Here is a 16,966-nt window from a genome sequence, read left to right as displayed (position 1 = left end):
TATATATATATATAATTATTTTTTTTTTTAGTTGCTGATTCTGTGCCAGTGGGGGGATGCATTATTTTATTTGTTAGTCCAACAGTCACAGTTTTGGAAACCCTTCTAATTCTCTATTTAAGAGAAAGAAACTGCTAGGTTGCTTTTGTCTATTGAAGCAAGTAGCAAGAACCAGAAATGGCAATTGACCAAAGAGGATGGGAATGCAAAATAAAGTTAACTTTTCCTTTTTCATTATCCCCCATTCCCTTTAGGGATTAGTACTTTACACAGCAGTGTGTTGGAAATAAATATTAATACAATGAAAAAAGGAGTTTTGGCTAGACCATTCCTTGACTTTTATGCATTTCATTATCTTAGAGTCTTGGTTTAAGTTCTGGATGACCCATTTAGAATTTGGACTTAATGTTTTTTTGTAAAAGTGGGCCAATAATCTCTTTTCAAGTGACACTGGAAATAGGTCTAAAGCAGAGGTGTCATTCTCCTATCCACAAAGCTCCCACATATAGCACAAACCAGGTTAAAATGTAATTGGGAAATGTTTAACAAAATAAAAATATAGGACAACAGAATATTAATTTGTGGTTTTCTCATTCAAAATTCAAGGTTTTCTCAAACATCACTTTCTCTGTATTTACCTCTTAGATCTTACCAATGTCAAAGGCTCCTAACAATTATTTTATTATCTCTTTGCAAATGGTTCCTAAATTTGTTGCAAGCCCTAGATTTATTTTCAAATGCCAGATTGGACATCATCTGGATAGCTTTTCTACAATTTTCAAAATATAGGCATGTCTTGGAACCAGTTTGTTTCCCTTAGCCCATTTCTTCCTCCTTACTTTGCTATTTTTGTCAGTGAATCACTATTCGTTCTCTTATACTAGTCAGACTCTCTTCAATCTCAGTATCTTTAACTACTTCTGGAATCAATATTACCTCTACTCCTTTACCCATCTTAGGTTGTTTCTGGGTTTCTTTCCCCCCTTTTTCATGTTTCTAATTACTTCAGGCCATCACTAATTTCCCATATTACATTAGCCTTTCTTGTCTCCAATCTATTTCTTCTTCCAAACTGTTATGCATAAAATCACAAATGTAACCCTAAAACACCAATTCAGTTATACCATTGCTTTCTAAAAACCTACAACAGCTTTTGTTGCACATAAAATATCAAATTTTTATAAAACTATCCATCTATTTTCTTATTGCTGCCCTACATATATACCCCATGTATCAGACAAATTGGATTATTCTATATTCTATGAACAAACTTTAGGTTTTCTTTTGCTTGTTGAAAACCCACCTATCCCTTAAGACCCAGCTCAAATATTATTTTTTTCCTCATGTAACTCCAGGTTCCCTTTTTCTTTGTTTCCCAACTATGGGTAATTTAGTTTTCTCCTTATAAGCCCCTATGCCCTGGGTAGCAAATCTTTTTTTTTTTTTTTTAAATTACCAATTCCCATATAAGTGATCCAAATTGTCTCCCTTCCCCTCCAGAGCTAGCAAGCAATTCGATCTAGGTTATACATGTATTATCATGCAAAACATCTCCATATTATTCATCTTTGTAAGTGAATAATTTTATAAACCCAAGCTGCTGCACCCCACCCCCAACATATTCCCAAATAAACAAATGATAAAACATGCTTTTATCGGCATTCTTTGGAATTATTTTATCTTTCTTTGGAGGTGTATTCTTTGTCCTAAGTCTCTCAGATTTTGTCCTGGATCATATTTTGCTGTTAGTAGCAAAGTATCACAGTTGATTGTTCTGCAATATTGCTGTAACTAGGTTTTCATGGTTTTGCTTATTTTACTCTGCATCAGTTCATGTAGGTCTTTCTAGTTCTTTTTTGAAACCATCCTGTTCACCGTATTCCATCACATATCATAATTTGTTTAACCATTTCCCAATTGAGGGGCATCTCTTTAGTTTATAATTTTTTGCCGACACAAAAAGAAAAGCTACACATATTTTTGTACATGTAGGTCCTTTCCTCCTCCCCCTGCCCCCCTTAAAATATTTTTGGGATTCGAACCCTACTGGTATTCTTGGATCAAAGGATATGCATTCTTTTTATATCCCTTTTGGGCATGATTTCAAATTGCCCTCCAGAGTGGTTGGATTAGTTCATAACTCCACCAGAAAAGCTTTAGTGTCCCAATTTTGGTAGCAAATCTTTTGACTAGAAATCAGATAAGTTTATCTATGGGTGTGTTTCATTGGTACCTTTGTTAAGTCTTTTGACCATAGTGAACCTCCCCCCCCCCATCATTTTTTCAGCCATTTCATGTCTGGCCCTATTATCAAAAGTTTTGTGTATTTTGATGTCTTGTAGAATTTAAAAACTAGTTTTTTAAGTTTCTGGGGAAAAATAGGTTTTATTAGTCTTTGTCTTGTATTAGTAGGCTCTCAAATTTATTGTTTCTGAGACACAGTCATCTTCAAAGTTTGTCCTTTCCAAGTCCTCAAGTAAAGTCTAAAAGGAGAGAATGATATTGAGGGGGGTGTGTGTGTGTGTGTGTGTGTGTGTGTGTGTGTGTGTGTGTGTGTGTGTGTGTGTGTCTAGTATTTGGTCAGGCTTATGTTTTGACACTAGTGAACTTTTCAAGTATATGTAAACTTAGCCTTTTTAAAATAACTAGTGAACCAGTGATCTCATTGGTACTATTCTCCAGCCCTTTAAACAGATACATATCATATGAAAATTGTGGCACTTACAAATAACAAAGTATAGATACTAGCTTTAGCTAAAGGTTTGTATTTTATTAAAAAATTTCCGAACTTTTATGATTATTAGTATTTTTCTCTTTTTTTTTTTTTTTTAGTCTCTATTGGAAAAGTTCTTGATTCCTAATGCTTCACAAGCAGAAAGCAAAGTTTTCTATTTGAAAATGAAAGGAGACTACTACCGTTACTTGGCTGAGGTTGCTGCTGGTGATGACAAGAAAGGTATGTCAGTTTTAAAAAATATACTAATGGGTCAGCTGGGTAGCTCAGTGGAGTGAGAGCCAGGCCTAGAGACAGGAGGTCCTAGGTTCAAATCCGGCCTCAGCCACTTCCCAGCTGTGTGACCCTGGGCAAGTCACTTGACCCCCATTGCCTACCCTTACCACTCTTCCACCTATGAGACAATACACCGAAAGTACAAGGGTTTAAAAAAATATATATACTAATAAAGAGCAGCTAGGTGGCTCAGTGGATAGGAAGGCAGGCCAGACACTTCCTAGCTATGTAATCCTGGGCAAGTCACTTAACACTGATTGCCTAGCCCTTATAACTCTTCTGCCTTATAACAGATATCTATTTTAGAAAGAATGGAATTTTAAGTTATGAAATAAATCTGAAAACTAATTTAAAGAGAATTGAACAATAATGCATGTTATGATAGAAGAAATTTTGAAGATAACCTTTTAAATTCCCCACTGGTACTCACCATTAGCCTATAGTACATCTCTGCAATCTTAACTTGAAATGAAGAAGTGGAATTCTGGCATGGTATTAAACTATTATTCATATATTTTATACATTTGAGTCTCTAAACTTTTTCTGTCATCTGAGGACCTTCGTGTGTCTTCCACAAAACTCCCCCAAAATTCCTATTTTTTTTCTTGTGCTGACCTGTGATGGGGAAAATACACATGCACATAACATGTAACATTTGATCTTGCAGTTGTCCAAATAATTTTAAGGAGATTCCAATTTCATTGTCTCACCAAATTAATTTGATAAGAATTAATTCCTGAATTCACCTCCACACACTCCCTCCCATTTTATATTTGTTTTTATGTTGTTTATTTAGAACTTTAAAAAGGGACTTTCTTCTTCTTCAGATTGTATTAGCCCTGAGAAAATCTATATTTATGTGAGACTTTAGGTTTTAAACTCTGCATTATAACTGCTTTGCTGGGAAGTTGGAATTACATATATGTACACATCTCTCAAATATTAGTGACACTCAGTCAAAAACTATCAGCATGGTAGTACTTAATAATTAAACTTAATAAAAGCTGACCAAAATGCTGAAAGTGTTAGCCTTTGTCTCCAGTTTGAACACTGTTAAAGTGCAGTTCTGTGTATTTTGGAGTCAATGTTACTAGCTTAAATTTAAATTAGTCAGAGTCCTTTGTCACTTTGCACATAAAACAATACGTGAGGAATTATTGTTTTGTCCTGAATGTTATTCCAATCACTTTTGTGAGGCATGGTGAAATGTAGATGATATTTACTGATTTGATTTTTTTTCTTTACCATTCCTCAGGTATAGTGGATCAGTCACAACAAGCATATCAAGAAGCATTTGAAATCAGCAAAAAGGAGATGCAACCAACGCATCCTATAAGATTGGGTCTGGCCTTGAACTTCTCTGTGTTCTATTATGAGATCCTGAACTCTCCAGAGAAAGCTTGCTCCCTTGCAAAGACAGTAAGTTTGGTTTGCTATTTGAACATTTAGCTACTCACTTAGTTAGAACTTAAAAACTGAATTTTTTTTCCCTATTACAGGCTTTTGATGAAGCCATTGCTGAACTTGATACATTAAGTGAAGAATCATACAAAGACAGCACACTAATAATGCAATTACTGAGAGACAACTTGACAGTAAGTGCATTACCATTAAAATTGTTTTGTTAATCATTCTGCTATGCTTGATGAAGTGAAAAAAATCACATTAGGATTGGTTACTTTAAAAGTGAGAGCAATTAGTTGATAATCACTTTGCTTTACATCTAATATGATTAATCTGAGTTAACTATTGCCCTGAAACAGTTTCATAATTGATGAAAATTTTGTTTTATAAGCAAGACGTAACTTTAGTAGCCAAGACTAACTTAATAGTTCAGTTGTCTACTTAAGATTATGCTAAAATTTTACTTAGACCATACATTTTAAACTCATACCTTGGATGGGAAAGCATTTGGTAAGTAACCAAAGAGATGTAGACATAAGTAGCAGTGTTTAAGGTGAAAAGGTTGTCATAAATTATTTTATTGTGTATCGAAGGGGGAATATGAGTTTTGATTTGTAATGAGCATAATCCTTTGGGCTTTATGTAAATTGGTTAAATTGATTTTTTTTAAATATATATTTCACTAGCTGATTAGAACAGAACACTTGAACTTTTTAAAAATAATTTTTAGCATGGAGGAATTACCTTTTCTCATTAGAGCCATATTAAAACCAAGCATTTGTATACTAGTAATACAAAATTACATGCTGACAGAAAGGTGTATGGTTGGCTCTCTAGAGAATGATATCTAAATTTTAAAGCTTGATATGTTGAGACAAGTGCTATTCTTCCTCTACCCCAATGATAACCATTTCCATGTATGGAACAGATGAAAGCAATAGCCATCAGAACATAATTACATGTGATGAAAGTGAAAATCTTTAACATAGGAATTAGTCTGGAGTGGGGGTGGCATGCAGAGAACAGCGCAGAAATATGAAGTACTCTTGCTGTAGTCAAAACCAGTCATCAAAGCCATCAAGATAAAGATGGATTTGATACCTTGCTTAAGATAAAGAGTAATTTCTAGAAGTCCATTCCTACAAATGGGGTCTATAAATACACCTTGCATATTTTTTTACTCTTATAATTCCTTAGGCTTTTTTTCCTCCAACCATTTTTCTAGCTCATTTGCCAAATTTTGTGTATAGACAGCTCTCATTTTACATAAGTGGGCCAGTAGCATACCTCTTTGTAACATAATTTTTACATAATACAAATTTTGCAGACTTGGAAGGGGAGAGATTATCACATTTCAAGGTCACAAACAGGAGGATGGGTGACTTGAGGTTGGGGAGAGAGGTTGAGGTAGACCCTATAGAGGATCAGGGAGCAGAATGGAGCCAAACGTGTCTCAAGTGATGGAAGTCTCAAGGCAACCTATACCACCATCACCCCACCCCACCCACCATGGGTAGAAGTGTATGGTGGTCTCTCCACATATCTGTTCTGCTTTCATTTGGAAGGAGTTTAAGGGGACACATTGAGAGGCAGAAGTGGAGAGTATAGTACTGTACAATAAAGTTAACATGAGTGGGTTTTGTTTTTAAAATTTCTTTGAGAATTCTTTATATGATATGAGAATACAGTTAGGAACTATAGACTGTGAGAGGATTTTATGGAGAAGTTGACAGGGAAAGGATCTTTCCGTAAAGGAGTTGCAAGGAGGAGGGAGGGTTTAAAGCCTAATAAACCTTATGTTTGGCTTGGTTGTACTTTAAGAATTTTCCCCTTTTTACAAGGGATCAAGTGGGAATTTGGTTCTTTTACTTAAGATAAAGCAGCATACAGTAGCGAATAGCACAGGAAGGCCTGGGTTTATCAAGTTAGAGTAGACATGTGATCTTTAACTTCAGTATTTGGAATTGAATTTGCTTATATATTAGTATGACATTTGGACAAGGGCTATATTATAGCGTTAGTATTTCCTACCCTGAAAGATTCTTTAGTTTATGCCATCTTCACCCCAGTGTGATATGGTATATTTGTGAAGTTAGTAGGAGATTAAATTAATCAACATTGATTTTTTAAAAAATAATATATATTTGCCTTTTTAAAAGGTATATAACTGAAATGAATTTCTTGATTTTTTTTTTATTTCATGCTAGAATCTAGATATAAATAAATAAGAAATTTAGGGAAATTTCAGAGGCCTTGTTTTATCCTGATAACTTATTACTTATTTTAGAATAGCAAACCAAATCTTAAAATTGATTTTTTTTAAACCTCAATTTCAGCAATTCAAAAACATTAAGCAATTTTTAAGTGAGTTTTATGGATCTAGGCTGGGTGCCTACAAATTGTAGAAGTGTTTAATTTTGTTTACCTGAGTTAACTTTCTGGGATTAGAATTTGCGAACAGGGCCTTCTAAAAAAGCTTGATCAAAACCAGATAATGTCTCTTAGTCCTAGTCCTGTAACCCAAGATACAGACAAATTTAAGTCAACATTCAGCAAATCATCAAATTTAGGCCAAAACTCAAAATTTGAGAACTTTTTTTCTCTTTGATCAATTCACAGTGATCTTTTTAAAAACTTCATTTCAAGAGTGCTTAAAGATTTGATGAAACATAGCTTGTTACTAATCTATTAACATAAAGATAAGTTATATATCCCCTAATTTTGTAACAAAGATTAGACACTGAGCTTAAGGTTCCTTTGTATCTTAATTGAAACTCAGTTTAATCTTTGTATTTCTGCATTTGGATTTTATCAGATATACCCATCTAAAATTGAGTGACACTTTTACAAGATCTACCCACTTGACAACTAAATTCATTATCTTTTCTTTTCCTTTTGTTGTAAGGTAATCTAGAGTGAAATCATTATCACCCTGTTTTTTTTGTTTGTTTGTTTTTTGTTTTTTTTGTCTTCTTTACAAAATGGATAAGGGAGCTATGGGGGAAGAGTTGGTTGTTTGAAATACATGAAAAGGCATATTGACCATAAATTTTAGCCAGTTCTTTTGTTTTTCCTTTTTTTTTCCTCAAAAAGTATTTTTATGTTCTGGTGCTATTTACTTACAAATATGAACTGTTTTGGTCCCTGTATGGACTATAGTTCAAAATATAGGCAGCCTTTGGGGGGGCATGATTATATCTCTTTAACTGTGTATGACATATAGGTAGTCTTGTCTAGTTTAAGGATATCAGTATTTCCAGTCCACTTTAATTCAGAGTGCTGTTTTCTACTCTGCTCATCACTCCAAGGTTTGTGTACTGTTCATTGAACAAATATTGATAAAGGTGTGATAATTTATAAAATGAGTTTCATCTTGAATCTCATAAATGCTAATGTATTTTCATACATTAGTTTTTTTCTCAAGGCTTACCTTTCTGTCTTAGAATGGATACAAAGCATCAGTTCCAAGAGAAGAGCAATAAGGGATAGGCAATGGGGATTAAGGGGAGCTTGCCCAGGGTCATACAACTAGGAAGTGTCCAAGGGCAAATTTTAACCTGGGACCTCCTGTCTCTAGGCCTGGCTCTATTCCCTGAGCTACCCAGCTGCCCCTGAAAATAATTTTTGACACCTATAAGACAGATGAAGTCCTTGGTTACACCAGTATTATTTGTCTTGAGCTTTTGTACAATTCTATGCCATGTGATGAATTACACTTACTTAAATATTTGACTGAAGAAAAACAAAGCTTTTACATTTTCAAATTGCAGACACTAAAATCTTGTTTTTCTTTTTTTAATCAGTTGTGGACATCGGACACCCAAGGAGATGAAGCTGAAGCAGGAGAAGGAGGGGAGAATTAACCAGCCTTCCAACTTTTGTCTGCCTCATTCTAAAATTTACACAGTAGACCATTTGTCATCCATGCTGTCCCACAAATAGTTTTTGTTTACGATTTATGACAGGTTTATGTTACTTCTATTTGGATTTCTATATTTCCCATGTGGTTTTTATGTTTAATATTAGGGGAGTAGAGCCAGTTAACATTTGGGGAGTTATCTGTTTTCATCCGAGGTGGCCAATATGGGGATATGGAATTTTTATATATGTTTTACATGTTTGGCATAGTACTTTTGGTACATTGTGATTTCACAAGGCCAGTGTTAAAACAGCTTCCATGTCTAAGCAAAGAAAACTGCCTACATATTGGCCTGTCATGGTGGGGGGAAAAAGGGATAATTGGTTCCAGCCACAGGTGTAGTTATTGTGGGGTACTTTAGGGTTGGAGCACTCATGGCTGTGGTAGAAACAGATGTCCCATAGATATTACATGCCATTCCATGTATATCTGTGGAATACACAAATCTCAACGTGTACACCTTTATGATTGCAGTTGCAAAAGTGTTCCTTAAGACAAAGTTTTAACCCAGTCAATTTACTCTGGAGAAGGGCAGAAACGGTTCACATTCCATTATTTGTAAAGTTACCTGCTGTTCGCTTTCATTATTTTTGCTACACTCATTTTATTTGTATTTAAATGGTTTAGGCAACCTAAGAACAAATGTACAAGTAAAGATGCAGTAAAAATGAATTGCTTGATATTCATAAAGTCACTGTATATCAAGCACAGCAGTAAAACAAAAAACCCATGTATTTAACTTTTTTTAGGTTTTTTGCTTTTGTGATTTTTTTGATACTTGCCTAACATGCATGTGCTGTAAAAATAGTTAACAGGGAAATAACTTGAGATGATGGCTAGCTTTGTTTAATGTCTTATGAAATTTTCATGAACAATCCAAGCATAATTGTTAAGAACATGTGTATTAAGTTGATGTAAGTGGAATAAAAGTTTTATGAATGGACTTTTCAACTACTTTCTCTACAGCTTTTCATGTAAATCAAATCTTTAGTTCTGAAACTTCTCTAAAGGAAATTGTACATTTTCAAGATTTCCCACTTGGTAGTTATAATGGGCTTAAAAAACAAAACAAGTTTTAAGTATAAAATGATCAAATGGCAAAAGTTCCATATTGTTTTAAACATTATTCCCCTCTCCACCGCCCTGATTTTCAGTTTCTCTTTTAAAACAAAAGGTGGTGGTCTGAATAAAATCATATGTTCCACTTAAATTTTTGGTATGGCATTCTTCTAATTTAAGGAAGCTACAAGTTTCATGGTCCATGATGACATTGGTTAACTTTCAGATTTGTGCTTCCAAAGTCCCTTTTGAAAAGAATCCGTTGCTATTCTTATAGCCTGCCTTGGATTTTAATCCCATATTCCAATTTGTCAGGTATACCTTTTAGCCTTTTCTCCTTCTGCCTTGTCAACCAACCACACTCCTATTCTGGTGGTGGGGGGAGGGGGGGTGTTGTGTGGGGAAAGATAGCATGATATTTCTGGCTTCAGTATCTGAGATTCCTTTCTTCCTTTGCTTGCATCCCACAAACTTCTTGCCTCTATTTGTATTTCCTATAGGAAATCTTCCCTTATTTTAGTGAGATAGTGGCTTTTTTTTTTTTAATCTCACTCTAAGCCCTACCCTGAATGGTCTGTTATTGTCTGCCTTAAACTCTTCCCTTAACCTAATCCTCTCACCAAGTGACGGTGGGGCTAAGTTATACCCAAAGCTCACGCTGCAAAATCTTCCCTCGCTACCCTTGTAGAAAACACCAAACAACAAAATACCGTTTAAAGAGAGAGGTGTATTTTTTGTTATAGAATGTAAGCTCCTCAAGGGCAGGGACAATGTTTTTCTGTATGTTCTATTGTGCCTAGTACACTGTAAATGCTCAATAAATATTGATGATGGGAGGCAGTGAGTCTTTATGATAAGCAGAGGTGAGAATCTTGCACTGAAATCTCAACTAATGTTTATTTGCCTACTGTTCCATTATATCCTCCTTAGGTTGATCTGAGAGATGATAGCCTAGAATAAAGTAAAGTGGAGGCTTCAGAGGGTTTTTTTGTTTTGTTTTAAGCAGAGATTTCAACTTTTGACTGAGCAGTTCATTTTCACTTGGCATTCCTTATACTTTACCTTGACTATTGGCCTTATCTCCTTGAACTAAAAAAAAATTTGGCTGAGAGAAAGTATATATATCTAGACTGAAGCTTTAGCTATTCAGTAAAATCTGAAGTTTGTAATGAATTTGATTCTATTTTAGGAATTTTTTTTACGCCAGCTCAGTTGATCCAAAACAAATAGCTACAAAAGAGCTTGATCATTAAATTGCTAGGATTTGAGTAGTTTTAATGAACAAGATAAAATTGTCTAAATTGATAGTGGATATTAACACCAAGGCCATTATTCAAATTACTTTTATCAATTAAATCTTCACAATATTTAGGTTTTGGCTTCCCTGTCACTTTTAGAATAGGAGTTTGCAACCATCTTCATTTGACAATTGCATGCCTCCTAAATATAAAGCATTCTTCCAGGCTTTATAATATAATGGATAGTGATAGTGATGAACCTGTTATTTGTTTTACATAACTGTCCCTCATCTGAGCTTAGTTATTATGATGATGGTTTATTGAACATACACAGCTAATCATTTCCTCAGGTTCAGAATAAAATGCTGTGTTTAAAACAGCTGACATGTTAGATTCTAAAGAATGGGAGGGAATTCAGTAGGCCAGGAGCAAGGGAAAAGGAATGATGGTCAATGCATGAGGAAACGGGAGCAAGAACATGAGAGCCCAGCTTGTTTGTTTAAATGGGTTAGCTAAGATTTGTTCTATTGCACATACTATAATGTCCTTCAGCTTTTGAGGATAGGAAGGCGGTAGGTGGGGTACCTTCTCTTTAGCCCTTGCCTTCTATCTGGGTATGAATTCTAAGAGTAGCTGTAAGAACCAGGCAATCGGGGTTAAATGATTTGCCCAAGGTCACAGTTAGGCAGTGAGATGGGTGTCTGGCTTTTTAATGTGTAGCCTCCCAAAGTTACCTTTGAAGGTCAAAAATTACTTGGATGTATATGATTTAAAAAACAAAGCAGTTAGAGGGAAGAAACTGGAATCTTTCAAAAAATGTGAAGAGATCAGAAGAAACACAAGAATCTTATAGAGTTTCTAGAAGATAAGGAATAAATCTTTCACATCTTCACATTCAGGAATCCATAAGTCTTGGGACTCCCTGGCCTCTTGCCTATAAGAACTTTTTTGGATATCCCTATTTTATTTCTAAATTTAACTTTTATCAGCAAGGGCTGACAACTCAGTCTGGGTTATAAAACTGTTCTTTTTTCCCTTAGCACAATGGAATTAAAATATATTCTCCACGTACACATTCCCTCCTCCCACTTGCATTTTTCATATCCTAAGCCTTAGCTGTGTTACTGGTTAGATGTGGCTAAGGGAGGAAGAAGGGGTTTGGATGAATTGGATATTTTTAGAGGAGATTGCACTGTCAGTCATCTGTCTCTTGGATTGAGTTGACTTCTCCCTAAAATGGCAGATGTTCAAGATGTCTTAATTTCTTGGTTAACTCATAAATGAAGGAAGAAACTGAACTTGTAGCTGTTGTCTTCCTACCTTGGCCTTGGGTCTTTTGGAGAAGGAAGCACAACAGCAGAGTAGAACTTTCAGTGACTGATCCATGGTCGTCCCCTTATGGGGACCAAGGGATTGGAAGGTACAAAGTTACAGGATAGCTTAGGATTTTATAACCTTTATGTACATGACCCTGTGAGGGACTGGGTGGATTTTAAGAAATTCATGTAAGAAAATTATGATTTGGTAAGGTTACGTGATGGCAGAGGAGAACACTAATTGGTCCATGAACATAAAGTGCCTCCTATATGTTAGGCACCAAACTAGTAAGTACTACTACTAAAGATGGTAAAGAAAAGAGATTTTACACAGCACAGCATCCAAACAGAAAAATTAAGTGTACACAGGAGATTCCTATGTTCACTATTTCTATGTGCGTGTATCTTTTTCCTAGTACTTAAAAGATCCCAATGCAAGTGTAGTCATGCATAGGCCCCAAACAACCACATTATAAAGGGATTTTGTGGGAAAACCTGTCGAAATGGGAGAATAAAGATCTGGGCACTGAACTGGGGCACAACTTTCCCATCTGAAGAGCAGGAGGGTGGGTGAGTGGAGAGGGTGCTGGACAGGAGCTGACTTCCTTTCTATGCGTTGGTTTCTTCATATGTAAAATGAGAGTTGAACTGGATGGCTTCCCCTGTTTTTAGGCTCTGAATTGATCTGAAGATGGGACACCTTTCTTGCATCATTACACCTATTTTACCAGTCATTCTGGGAAATTTTCAGATGTGAAGAAGAATTAGGACTTGTCGGACAATAACTTTAAACAGCTGAAGCATAGTGTATAAAAAATTAACTGACTGTCCAGTGAGTGAAGACCCCGAAGGTCTAGTCTTACCTCTCTTACTTTTCAGTAGGATCTTGGACAAGTCATTAAGTCAATGGAGATAATCAACTATCTAGTAGACATTTCTCAGTGGAAATCCTACCCATATTCCAAACTCATCAGGTCCAAAGTAAAATCAATGCCCCAGCCACAAACCTGGTTTTCCTTTTAAGAGTATTGCCATATTTCTAGTCCTCCAGACTAACGGCCTTTGAATTGTCCTTTATTCCTCATCCTCACCCTAATCAGTTGATGTGAAGATTCTTTTTCAGCATCTCCCACGTGTACCTTCCCCTCTGCTCCCACAGCCACTGCCCTGATTCAGACCCTCATCCCCGCTTGCTTAGACCTACTTCAGCAATCACTTGGCATTCCTCAGATTTCTCTTTCCACTCCATCCTTCACACAGTCAGCAAAGTAATATTCCTAAAAGCTTAGGACGGACCCTCTTCAATACATTTCAACTTAATTGCCTCTAGGGATGAGTGGCCTTTATTCCATCCTACCTGCTGCCCCTTAAACACTTTTCAGTCAAACTGGCCTTGCCGTCCCTTGCATTCTATCATCATGGAGTATTGCATAGGCTATTCCCCCTCACCAGTCACCAGAATGTACCCTTCGCTTACTTCACCTCTCCTTCAAGGAATCCTGAGAGCCCAGTGTAGGTGCCACTTTGTGCATTAAACCTTTCCTAAGAACCCCCAAATGTAGTCCCCAAATTACACTCTATTCATTTATTTTGTATATACTTACATTTGCACACAGGGGCAGCTCCCGTTGGGAACTGCAATCAGAAGTCTCACCTTTCTGAGTTCAAATCTGGCCTCAGACACTAGTTTGTGTGACCCTAGGCAAGTCACTTAACTGTTAACCTCAGTTTCCTCTTCTGTAAAATGAGCTGGAGAAGGAAATGGCAAAACAGCCCGAATCTTTCGAAGAGCCCCCTATGACCAAACAACAATTATTGGTCTATGTTGTTTCCTTTAGAATAATATAAGCTCAATCAATCTAACAAAACAAACACAGCTATTAGAATAATATAAGCTCCCTGAGGTCAAGGACTGTTCATTACACAGGAGATGCTTACCAAATATTTCCTGTTCATAATGACCATATTGAATAATACGTCTCCGTGCAATCTACAGATTGTCCAGATCGCCCCAGCACCTTTTAAGCTTTTTTAAGTGTTGCCGCTACTCCGGCCCTCCCTCTAATAACTTCTAATAACTTCTTTCTCCACGTCCATCCCCAGCTCCCAGGCTGCCTGCTGTCCCCAATGGGCTCAGGACTCGCTTTTTCACTGAATTTTTCTCTTACTTGGAGAAGGCCTGGGTTTGAATCATGGTTCTGCCACTTGAGTTGATTTGGAACTTTTAAATACATTCACTAAGCACGTCTGAGGCTCACGTTTTGGGCTTTGGTTTTGGATTGGGGTTTTTTGTTTGTTTTGAAATGGGAATTCACACCCTACTGCCAGGAGTTGTTTCTGAAGACAGCATTTGTGAGCTTGAAAGCACTATAAACATGTGGCATCACCCCTCTGGTAGCATCCCGTGCTCTACAACTACCCAGGCTTGCTAGAAACTTCACTATGTATTACTGACCTGTTTTTACCTGAAGTTCCTCAGAGTTTTTTTGGTGGACGTTATTAGAACTTAACTCTCCTTTAGGTGCAAAGGGAAGATCTCTGGATTTGTAGTCAGAAGACACGGTCTCAACTACATAATAACTGTCTTCTTGGACAAATCACATCGCCTCTATGGACCTGTTTGGATGTAGAATAAATTTCTTTTGAATATGCCCATTCAGAGCTATTATATTCCACACCGTGACTAGTATTTGGCTCTGGATAGGTTTATCATAACTAGATAATCAGAGTAGATATTTAAAAACAAAGGTGTCAGAGAGGAGGATACATGACGTAGAAGATTGGGTGACATCAAGGAAAAAACACAATTTTGTCTTCAAGGTTACTACTGACTACCAGGACAGAAAGAAAATAAGTTCAGGAAGCAGATTGCAAACTTGGCAGAGGCATGAGAATAGTCATGGTGGTTGGGACTTTAATTATCCAGACATCTGCTAGATCTGCCAAGGAGAGCGGCTAGTGACTTCTTGGTCTGCTTGTCTTGGTAGTTTTATTCTTCACAAAAAAGAACACCAACAAAAACAAACCACCACTAGGAGTCAGGGAGGAATTAGATTCTAGAACTAATTCTTACACATAAGGAGAGATTGGTTACTAGAGTAGACATAATGAAAACCGAAGGGACAAATGACTCCTACTTTGAGATTGGAGAGGAAAGCTCCGCAGTCTGGAATGCGCCCTAGATTTGGGGAAAGCAGATTTGGAAAGGTTCATAAGAAAGAAGAGCTACTTTAAAATGCTTCAGGGGAATTCAGCTGGGGAGGGGAGGGGGGAACTCGAAATTGTAGACACAGAAGAAAATGAAGAAAAATCTGGAGGCATGCACTGAGATTATCAACTAAGGTTTTTCTTTTTCTTATTTTTTTACCGAATGCCAAAAACAAGAGCGGGTAATAAGAGATGACTGTAAGCATGGCAATCCTTTGAGAATTGTGTTGAAATACTAATGCTCCAGATGAAGCAAGACTGTCTCAGGAACCTAAGAGAGAGAAGGAAGTGGAGGAAAGAGGAATAACAAAGAAATAGAACTGCTGCTGGAGTACAAGGGATGATCACAAAGGATAGGAGAACTGTTCAATTCTTATTTCACAATGGGAAAGACGTCAAATTTCTCTATTAGGGAATTGGGAGCCAAGTTAAGCTAGGAAGGAGAATAAAGTATCCAGTTGCCGTGGAGAAATCAGCCATTTTTCTCAGATAAACTATCTGATTTTGTAGATTATATATATATATATATATATGTATGTATATATAACATGCATTATATTATATATATATAAATAGTATTGAAAGTATTATCAGATGTGATTGCTGATATTTGAAAGATTAGAGACTATATCAAATTGCTTGCTCTCTCGGGAAGCAGGAAGAGGGAAAGGGGTTTGGAACCCAAAATGTTAAAGGAAAAACTTTTAATTTATATGCAATTTGAGGGGAAAATATATATAACATATATACAAATATATAAGATTATAGAGAAAAGAGGTGCCATCCAACAAAGATGTTCCAATTTTTTTTTAAAGGGAGTATAGTCTACAAGGACAGCTAGGTAGCATAGTGAATAGAATTCCAGGCCTGGAGTCAAGAATACCAGAGTTCAAGGATGACCTTAGATACTAGTTGTGTCACCCTGGGAAAGTCCCTTAACTTTGCCTCAGTTTCCTCATCTGTGAAATGAGCTGGAGAAGGAAATGGCAAACTGCTCCAGAATCTTTGCCAAGAAAACTCCAAATGGGGTTATAGAGTCAGACACAACTGAAAAATCTGAACAAAAAAGTCTACAAACTATTGGCTCATAAGTGTGAGTCCTGGGAAAATTCTAGAACAGGTTATTAAAAACAATGATTAGTGAACACTAGAAAATGAAGCAACAACCAGGAATCAACATGGTTTATCAAGGACATATCAAATTGTGGCTTTAAACCTGTAATCCCTAAAGCCAGAAAACCTGAGCCTGGTGTATCATGAATTGAGAAGCTCTGAGCTGCAGTTAACTAAGCCAATCTGGTGTTTGTACTTTTTGGCCTTAATGTGGTTAAGCCCTAAGGACCTGGGGGCTACCAGGTAGCCTGGGAAGGACAAACCACTTGGGGTCAAAGGCAGCAAATCATAGCACTCTTTGTGATTAATAATGGAGGTCGTTCCCATGAGTGCCCCTATATTTCCAGTCTGGTAGAGACAGGGATACCCAGACCATATATATAATATATATGTATATATATTATATATATATATAAAGAGAGAGATTTATATATGTATATATATAAATGTATATATATAAATTATATTATTAGAAACCAAATAACAAATATGTGCACCTGTTGTTTCCCTTAGTAGAATTATATAATATGTTATTTTATATAATATACATATATATAAATGCCATCTGTCACATTATTTCCTTTTTTTGAAAGAGTTACTAGATCAGGGTAATACTTATGATAATGGTTAACCTAGAATTCTAGATAAGCATACAATAAACTATGAGACTATTTGGAAAAGATGGTGAGAACTGCAACTT

At 36.2% G+C, this 16,966-nt stretch overlaps 1 protein-coding gene across 1 annotated transcript in view; it reads left to right on the top strand.

Moving 5' to 3' along the window:
- YWHAZ (tyrosine 3-monooxygenase/tryptophan 5-monooxygenase activation protein zeta) overlaps positions 1 to 10,228 on the top strand; it is a 45,368-nt gene extending 35,140 nt beyond the window's left edge. The window contains exons 3-6 of the mRNA XM_044668670.1: positions 2,833 to 2,956; positions 4,266 to 4,429; positions 4,510 to 4,605; positions 8,218 to 10,228. Coding sequence (XP_044524605.1) covers positions 2,833 to 2,956; positions 4,266 to 4,429; positions 4,510 to 4,605; positions 8,218 to 8,277 — 444 coding nt within the window. The 3' untranslated portion in view covers positions 8,278 to 10,228. The remainder of the gene's footprint in view (positions 1 to 2,832; positions 2,957 to 4,265; positions 4,430 to 4,509; positions 4,606 to 8,217) is intronic.
- The last annotated feature ends 6,738 nt before the right edge of the window (positions 10,229 to 16,966 follow it).

Source organism: Gracilinanus agilis, chromosome 1, assembly GCF_016433145.1.
Source record: "Gracilinanus agilis isolate LMUSP501 chromosome 1, AgileGrace, whole genome shotgun sequence".
In the NCBI taxonomy this organism is placed as follows: Eukaryota; Metazoa; Chordata; class Mammalia; order Didelphimorphia; family Didelphidae; genus Gracilinanus; species Gracilinanus agilis.
The sequence above is the reverse complement of the archived record's forward strand: the minus strand, read 5'-3'. Positions and strand labels throughout refer to the sequence as shown.